This window comes from Pyrgilauda ruficollis, unplaced genomic scaffold, assembly GCF_017590135.1.
Source record: "Pyrgilauda ruficollis isolate IOZ18807 unplaced genomic scaffold, ASM1759013v1 scaffold161, whole genome shotgun sequence".
Classification (NCBI taxonomy): Eukaryota; Metazoa; Chordata; class Aves; order Passeriformes; family Passeridae; genus Pyrgilauda; species Pyrgilauda ruficollis.
In genome coordinates, this window is record NW_024514876.1 from 1,188,436 (window position 1) to 1,196,866 (window position 8,431).

The 8,431-nt window shown below is 66.9% G+C and overlaps 1 protein-coding gene across 1 annotated transcript in view; it reads right to left on the reverse strand.

Moving 5' to 3' along the window:
* Window positions 1-92: 92 nt before the first annotated feature.
* The window catches only part of RARA (retinoic acid receptor alpha), a 22,300-nt gene continuing 13,961 nt past the window's right edge, over window positions 93-8,431 (reverse strand). The window contains exons 3-9 of the mRNA XM_041462887.1: window positions 3,596-3,744; window positions 3,350-3,491; window positions 2,341-2,501; window positions 2,078-2,254; window positions 1,797-2,001; window positions 1,459-1,617; window positions 93-682 (exon numbers count right to left, since the gene is read on the reverse strand). Of these exons, the coding sequence (XP_041318821.1) occupies window positions 471-682; window positions 1,459-1,617; window positions 1,797-2,001; window positions 2,078-2,254; window positions 2,341-2,501; window positions 3,350-3,491; window positions 3,596-3,744 (1,205 nt within the window). The 3' untranslated portion in view covers window positions 93-470. The remainder of the gene's footprint in view (window positions 683-1,458; window positions 1,618-1,796; window positions 2,002-2,077; window positions 2,255-2,340; window positions 2,502-3,349; window positions 3,492-3,595; window positions 3,745-8,431) is intronic.

Consider the following 8,431-nt stretch of genomic DNA (forward strand, 5'->3'; position numbering starts at 1 on the left):
CGCCCCCCCCCCCCCGGCAGCGCCCGCCGTGCCCCCTCCACCTGCACAGGCCTAAAAACCCCTCCAAACTTTTACAAAGGTTTTAAAACGTATTTATAGATATTTATAGATATTTATATATATATACTTTGCTTTCTTTTCTCTTTTAAATGACTCTGCTTCCTCGGCGTGCGGGGCTGGCCGGGCCCCCCCCTGCAGACGGCCGGGGGAGGGGGGGTGGCTCGGTGGTCGCGATCCCGTGGGTGCTGGTGCTGGTGGGGCCGGGGCGTCCCCGGGGCCGCGGCCGAGGTCCCCGCGCCCCTGAAATGTGACACAACCAACGCGCTGGGCCCGGGGCTGGGGGGGGGTCCCCGCGGGGGCCGCTCCGGCGGGGGCTGCCGAGGAGTCCGCCCCGGGGGGGGGCTGCAGCCGGGCCAGGCGTGGGGGGTCCCCCCATGCCGGGCTCTGTCCTGGTGCGCGCCGGGCGCGGGTCACGGCGAGTGCGTGGCCGGGCTGCTGCGGTTGGAGCTGGGAGAAAGGCTGGGGCTGCAGCTGCCCGGGGGGGGCCCCAGGCTGCCCCCGCGGGGGCCGCCCGCCTGCCCCCCCAGCGTGTCCATGCCCTCCGAGTTCTCCAGCATCTCCTGGATGAGCGGAGGCATCGAGCCTGGGATCTCCATCTTCAGCGTGATCACCCGCTCGGCGCCTGGGGGAGGGTCAGGGTCAGCAGGGTGCTGCCACGAAGTGGCGCTCCCAAATTTGGCGAGCTGAAAGTGGCACGCCCCCCCCAGATGGTACCCAAAAAAAAAACCCCAAATGGCAGCGCCAAAATGGAACACTAAAACTGGCACGCCACCCAAAATGGGCGCCCAAAAAATGGTGTGCCCAAAGCAGCACCCTGAAAGTGGCACCCCCAAATGGTACTCAAAAAATCCCCAAAATGGCACCACCAAAAGGCACCCAAAAAACCCCAAATAGCAGCACCAAAATAGCACTCTAAAACAGGCATCCTCCCAAATGGGTGCCCAAAAAACTGGCATCCAAAAAAAGGCATGCCCAAAACAGCAGCCTGAAAGTGGCACTGTCAAATGGTACCCAAAAAAATGACCAAAATGGCACGCACAAAAGACACCACCAAAATGACACACTAAAACTGGCACCCCTCCAAAGAGGTGCCCAAAAAACGGCATGCCCAAAACAGCAGCCTGAAAGTGCCACCCCAAAACCAGTACCCCAAAATGGCATGCAAAAAGTGACACTGCCAAAACAGCACCCTGAAAGCATCACCCTCAAACTGACACCCCCATTTTTGCTTTTCCCTGGGCACTGAGGACAAGGGACATGGTGACATCCCCAGCATCCCTGGAAGATGCAGTGCTGGGTGTGTCCTCTTCTTCATCCTCTCTGGAGGATGCTGAGTGACCCGGTCCCCCTAGTGTCCCCTGGATGCTCCCTCAGGACCCAAAGCCGCAGGAGCCTCACCCTTGGCGCTGATGCTGCGCAGGTCTGTGATCTTCATGAGCATCTTGGGGAACATGTGGGGCTTGTTGGGCCTCCTCTTCCTCACGTAGATCTTCAGTGCCTCCAGCAGTGGCTCCTGCAGCTTGTCCACCTTGTCAGGCTGCTCCAGGTCCTGGCGGTCTGGGGAGGGGGCACACAGTGGTTGGGGGGAACAGCACATCCTCCTCACCATCCTGTGGGTTCCCAGCTCCCACCGCTTGGGCTTCATTTGGGGTCTCCTTGCTCAGCCACTGGGAGAGGACGGCCGGGCTGCACCGGGGGCCCGCGGGCACTGGGCAGGTGCCCATCCCTGCACCCACCTCCGCAGATGAGGCAGATGGCACTGAGCAGCCCCGTCTCGGCGTCGTCCATCTCCAGCGGCAGCAGCTGGTTGGCGAAGGCGAAGACCAGGTCGGTGAGGGGCCCGAACCCCGCGTTGTGCATCTGCGTGCGGTTCAGCGTCAGCCCGTCCGAGAAGGTCATGGTGTCCTGCTCCGGCGTGTAGCGCGTGCAGATCCGCAGGATCTGGTGGGGACAGGGCGGGGAGCTCAGCCTGGTGTCCCCTCCCCGTCCCTGTCCCCGTCCCTGTCCCCGTGCTCACCAGGATGTCGAGGCAGGCGGCTTTGAGGAGGGTGATCTGGTCGGCGATGGTGAGCGTGGTGAAGCCGGGGAGCTGCTTGGCAAACTCCACCGTCTTGATGATGCACTTGGTGGACAACTCGCTGAACTTGTCCCACAGGTCGATGTCCAGGGACACGCGCTGCTCCGAGCTGTTGTTCTGTGGCAGGAGATGGGGGATGAGGGCACGGGGGGGTTGCCACACTCCCCAGCCCCCCAGGACCCCCGGGACCCCGTGGCACTCACCGTAGTGTATTTGCCGAGCTGGCAGAGCGCGGGGAAGGTCTCCTGGTGGGCTTTGCGCACCTTCTCGATGAGCTCCTCCACCTCGGGTGTGATGATGTAGCTCTCCGAGCACTCCGGCTTGGGCACGTCCTTCTTCTTCTTGTTCCGGTCATTGCGGACGGCTGCAGGAATGGCAGGGTCAGTGTCACCTGGCCCAGGTGTCACCCAGCCCCTGCCCCACCATGCTCAGGGCAGGATGGGGACCTGCCACCAGCAATGGGCTCAGCTGTAGTGACAAGCTGCTCCCAGTGGAGCCATCAGCCCCACAGATTCCTTTAAACAACCCCCCAAGTCATTGTTTAGACACTGCACCCTTGGGGGGCCCTCACCAAGGGGACAGTGCTCTGCAAAGCCAACACATCAGAAAGGGACCCCGGGACAGAGAATGGCAGCTGAGCCACCACATTGAGTGAAGGGCACGGGAGGGACCCTGGGGGTGGCAGCTGGGAAGGGGGAACAGCTGGGAGGAGCCCCAGCCCTGCAGAGATCAGCCTCTGTGGGCTGAGAGGGCCAGGACCCCTCTTAAGTGCAGAGTGAGCCCCTGGGATGCTGAACCGCCCTGGCACTTCCAGGCCCCCCAGGCTCTGCCAGCTCCTCCCAGGGGTTCCAGTCCCCCAGGGGTTGGCAGATGGGGCAGGACTCAGCTGTGCCTCAGCAGCCCTATCCCCCCGGGCACCCACCGCAGGGGCACAGCCGGGCACCATGACAACTGCCAGCAGAGCCGGGAGGCCTCCTCAGCGTCATTTATCTCTGACATTATCAATCATGTGTTGCCCGGGCAACTGCCAGGCTGTGACACAATCCCAGGGGGTCCCCATCCCCCCCGGGCCTTGCTGGGCACACGGTGGGGGCTGCTGGGATGGCCCATCCCACCCAGAGCCCCCTGACCAGGACACCAGGCACCGTGTCCCATCCCATCCCTGGTGTTCATCCCTTCCCCATCCGTGTCCCCATTCCCATCCCCACTCACACTCCTTGGACATTCCGACTTCGAAGCACTTCTGGAGCCGGCAGTACTGGCACCGGTTGCGTGTCACCTTGTTGATGATGCAGTTCTTGTCCCGGTGGCACGTGTACACCATGTTCTTCTGGATGCTGCGGCGGAAGAAGCCCTGGGGACCCCGCACGCCCCGGTCAGCGCCCAGCACGGGCACCCCGAGCACCCCGAGGAGCCCGGGGAGCCGTGGTGGCAGTCGGGGCCGGTGGCAGCGCTCACCTTGCAGCCCTCGCAGGCGCTGACCCCATAGTGGTACCCCGAGGACTTGTCCTGGCACACGAAGCAGGGCTTGTAGATGCGGGGCAGGGGTGGGGGCGAGGGAGGGCTGGGCACGATCTCCTCCGAGCTGGTGCTCTGCGTCTCGACGGCTGTGGGGAAGGGGCAGCATTCAGGGCACGGAGCCCCCCGGGCAGGGACCCCCACCCCGCACCCCCCAGCCGCAGGGGTCCCGGCAGCCCCAGCCCCGCACTGCCCAGCCCGGCCCTGGCGCCAGGTCGAGTGGGGCCAGCGGGGAGAGGACGCGTGCTGGGAAGATGCAACGTGACATTTCCAGGTCACAGAGACGATGTGGAATTCAGGCAGACAAAAAAAAAAGGAAAAAAAAAAAAACCACAAAGAAAAGGGCCGGGATCCCAGGAGCCCCCAGCCCAGGCGGCACTGCCAGTGGATGAGGGGACAGAGGATGCAGGGCCAGCCTGGGGGGGCCAGTGCCACACACTCACTCACACATGTGGGCACATGTACAGTGTGACACCTGTGCATACAGGGTAACCCCCACAGGCCCAGGGTAACCCACCACCCCCAGCCAAAGCATGGCCCCCCCAGGAGGGGACAGGAACAGTGGCACCCAGCTGGCACCCCAAGGTCCCCCAGTGGAGGATATCCCCAAGGCCAGCGCTGCCTTTGTCCCCGTAACAAGCAGACCCTGACAGCACAGGGGACACAGCCAGTACCCTGCACCCCAAAACCTCATGGAACATGCCTGTTCCCCTCCTGCACCCCAAAACATGGAAGGATGTGCCTCTTGCACCCCAGAAGCACCCCCGTCCCCCAGGGGCCTGCGGGAGGTGCCCAAATCTCCCAGGTCAAGCCTTGGCCCTGTCCTAGCACAGCCTGGGCAGGGAGGGGTTCAGTGCAGCTGGGGTTCACCCCTGGCATGGGGGGGGGCTCAGCACAGTCGGGTGCACCCCTGGCATACAGGGCAGGGGGGGTTCAGCACGGTCAGGGTGCACCCCTGGAGCTGGGGAGGGGCTCAGCACAGTTGGGGTGCGGCCCCAGCACGGGGCACAGCCAGGCAGGGGTTAAACGCTCCCCGGCTGCTCCGGGATGTTTGCGAATGTTTTTCTGCAGCAGAGCCAAGCGAACCAGTCAAACAGGATATTAAAGGCCAGGCCCGGCGGGGGAGCCTGCCCCCCCCCCCGCCCTGCCGGCCCCTGCACCCCAAAAAGGGCCCCAGGGCCGCCGGAGTCCCCCCGGGGCCGGGGAGCTGCGGGGAGCCCCGGCGGGGACACCCAGCCCGGAGAAGGGCCCCAGTGGAGCGGGGGGGTTTGGGGAGTGAGGGGTGGGGGTCCCCAGCCCGGCAGTGCCACGGGCCCCTCGCCAAAGGCCACGGGATATGGCCAGGGAGGGGACAACAGGACAAAGCCACCCCTGACGCTTGTCCCCAGGCGCCAACGGGGACGTGGAAAGTGCGGGGTGTGACAGGAGCGTGCGGGGCAGGGTGAGGAGCACATGGGGTGGGATGGGACAGAGTGTGGGGTGGGATATGAGTGTATGGGGTGGGATATGAGAGTGTGGGGTGGGATATGAGAGTGTGGGGTGGGATATGGGTGTGTGGGGTGGGATATGAGAGTGTGGGGTGGGATATGAATGTATGGAATGGGATACAAGTGTGTGGGGTGGGATGTGAGTGTGTGGAGCACCGGGGGAGTGTGCAAGGTAGGATATGAGCGTGCAAGGTGGGACACAAGCGTGTGGGGAGGGGGCTGGGAGGCTGCAGGGAGGGACGGGAGGGTGCAGGGTGGGACAGGAGGCTGCGAGGTGGGATGTGGGTGTGCGGGGTGGGATATGAGGGTGCGGGTGGGACACGGGCGCGGGGGCGAGCGCCGGGCAGAGCTCCCGGGCTGAATAAATCACCGCTGCCACTCGAGGGAGCGGAGCCATTAAAGTGACTGAGAGAACGTCGTCTATAATTTATCGCCTCTTTTATATAATTTAAGAACTTCCTCGTGGAGAGCTGCACTCACAAAACGCGGATTTGACAAGATTTTGATGTGCTGGATGCGGAGGGGGGGAGGGGACCCGGCTCCCTCCGCTTCCCTGCGCTGGCAGAGCTGCGCCAGCACCCCGGGAATCCCCTGCCACCGCCGCCGTCACCAGCCCGGTGCCACCGCCGAGGGGACACGGACACAGGCACAGCCCCCAGCCTGCCCAGGAGCCCCCGTCATGATAGCATCAGGCCTGGGGGGCACGGGGAGGGCACAGAGCAGCGCCCAAAGGCGCACAGCAGGGCAGGATGGGTGCCAACCTGTCCTGCTGGAACACGGCTGGGTGACGGGGTGCAGCTGGCACCCCAATGCCCAAGCTCAGCCCACCTCCCCCCGCAGCAGGAGGGACCCCGCTGTCGCCCCCACCCCCGGCCGAGGCAGCGCAGCCCGGCTCCAGCTGCAGACCAGATGCTGCGGCTCCGCCAGATCCCGGGTGAACGCCGAACGCGCCGCCCCCGCCCGCGGCCCCGCCGGCTGCTTCCTGCCCGCGCCGGGGGACCCCGGGGCACCCCGACACCCGCACCCCCGCCCTGGCGTGGGAAAGCGCCTGCGGGGACACCCCGTGTGCCGGTGCCCGCGGGGGACACCGGCCTCCGCGCCGCCACCAGCCCGCCGTGCCTCCGGGACAGACCCCGGCCAGCGGAGCGGGGAGGATGAGGATGGGGGGATTAGAGGGGGAAGGCCAGCCGAGGGTCGCAGTGCGGGTCACCGGGGGTCCCCGCAGGCCGGTGCGGTGGCAGTGCCGTGCCTGGGGTCACAGCCCCCCACGGGAGGGTGGAGGCCCACCCAGGGCTTCCCTGCGGATGAGAATCCCACGTGCCCCGAATTCCTGCGCCTCTGCAGGAGAAGGGGGAGGGAGGGAGGGAGGCAGGGAGGGAGGAGGGAAGAGGGTGCCGGGAACCAGAGCCGTGGGGTGCCCGGTCCTGCTCACGGTGCCCACCGGGCAGCGCCTGGTCCCCACGGGCGTCCTGCCCAGGACCCGGTCTCTGCCCCCTGCCAGCACCAGGGGTCCCCCAAATCCCGACACACCCATCTGTGAGCAGTTTTCCCAAGGCCATGTGAGGCCACCCTGTGCCCAGCGAGGGGGTGCCACGCACAATCCAAGCCCACGTACCCCTCTCACACCCCCACAGCACTCCAAAAACCCCCAACAGCACACGGCTCCACGGGGGAGGGGGCTCCCACTGTCTCGGTGGGCTCCTACAAGATTTCCCACCACCCTCAAGAGCTGCCTCGTGCCTCTGTCTCCCCATGGTGGCAGCCCCAGTCCTCTCCGGGGGTGTGGGTGGGCTCCCCGTGCCCCCCGAGCAGCTCTGGCTCCTTTGCCAGCTCAACACGCCCCGCCGGGCAGGGCAGTGCCACGCTGGGCCAGCAGCCAGCACCACGGGGCCAGCGGGCACAGCCGCAGCTGGCTCTGAGGAAACTGAGGCACGGCACGGCACCACTGAGCCCTGCCCGGGCTGGCACCCCCGGGCTGGGGAGACACGGCACCTCGTGTGACGTCGGGAGCGGGGCACGGAGCCAGGGAGTCCCGCCAGCGCCCGCCGCCCACGCGCTCGCCAGGTCATGGTCACCGTGACCAGAGCCCCGAGGTGCCCCAGCAGGGCAGGGGACACACGGCCAGCAGCGCTGCGACCCGCGGGGAGGGGGCTCCGGCCCCCGCAGGGCTGCGGGGCACAGCGAGGGGACAATGCCCCGCAGAGACGCTGCTCAGGACAGTCAAAACCGGGGGGCTCTGAGCTAAGGGGTGGCACTGGAGCTCGGGACCCCCGTGTCCACCCTGCCCCAGCGAGGCTCGGGGGCAGCCCCCTCCCCTCGCAGAGGCAGCGGGAGCCCCCGCGGGTCCCCAGCGCAGACAAAGGCCCCGCGGCCGCGCTCGGTGCCAGCGCAAAGGTCGAGCGGCCCCGAGACAATGAGGGGAGCGAGACCGGGGGGCCACGGCCGCACAGCCTCAGCACAGCCACGGGCACCCCGCCATGGAACCCCGCCCTTAGCGGGGTGAAAGTCCCACGGAACCCGGCAGGACTTTCCCTGGGCCGTTGTGGTGGCCTCTGGGTGCCAGGACAGCGGCTGGTCCCACAGCCGGGACACGGGACTCCTCCAGCCCCCCCAGACCTCACTGGCCCCCCACACCGAGGGCACAAACCGCGGCAGGGCTCCACATCCCCGTGGGGGAGCAGCTCCCAGGCTGGCGGGCACTTGGACTGCGCTGCCCGTGCCCCCCCGCTGCCCATCCCGGCTCGGCGGTGCCCTCATGCCCTCCGTGCCCCCCTCCGGCACAGAGCACCGGGCCGTGACCCCTGCAGGGACACGGGGCAGGGTCCCGCCAGCGGGAACAGGACAGGCCCGGGCCCACATCCACACCCGGGACCCCCCAGCCCAGGGGGACCCCCCGATCCGCGGCAGGGTGGGGGCCCAGGCTGGGGCTCCCCCGCGCCTGGGCAGCAGCGGCGGCTCCGTCTATAGTTAATTGGATTTTCCCGGAGCCTTTATCAGAAGAGAGCGAAATTCCCGGCGGAGCCGGCGCTGCCCGGACCCCGCTGCGGGAAGCGGGGGGGGGCGAGAGCCGACCCCCCTGCCCCCCTCCACCGAGCTCGGCCCTGACTGCCCCCGAAATAGGGCAGGGGGTGTTTAAAGAGCCGGTGGCTTCTGCGCATGGAGCGGGTGGGGAGGAGGCGGAGGGGGCTGAGCCCCGCACTCTTCCAGGACCAGCACTCAGCTCAGCCCCCCGCCCACGGCCCCCGCACCCAGCACCGCACCCCGCAGCCCCCCCAACCAGGCCTGGGGG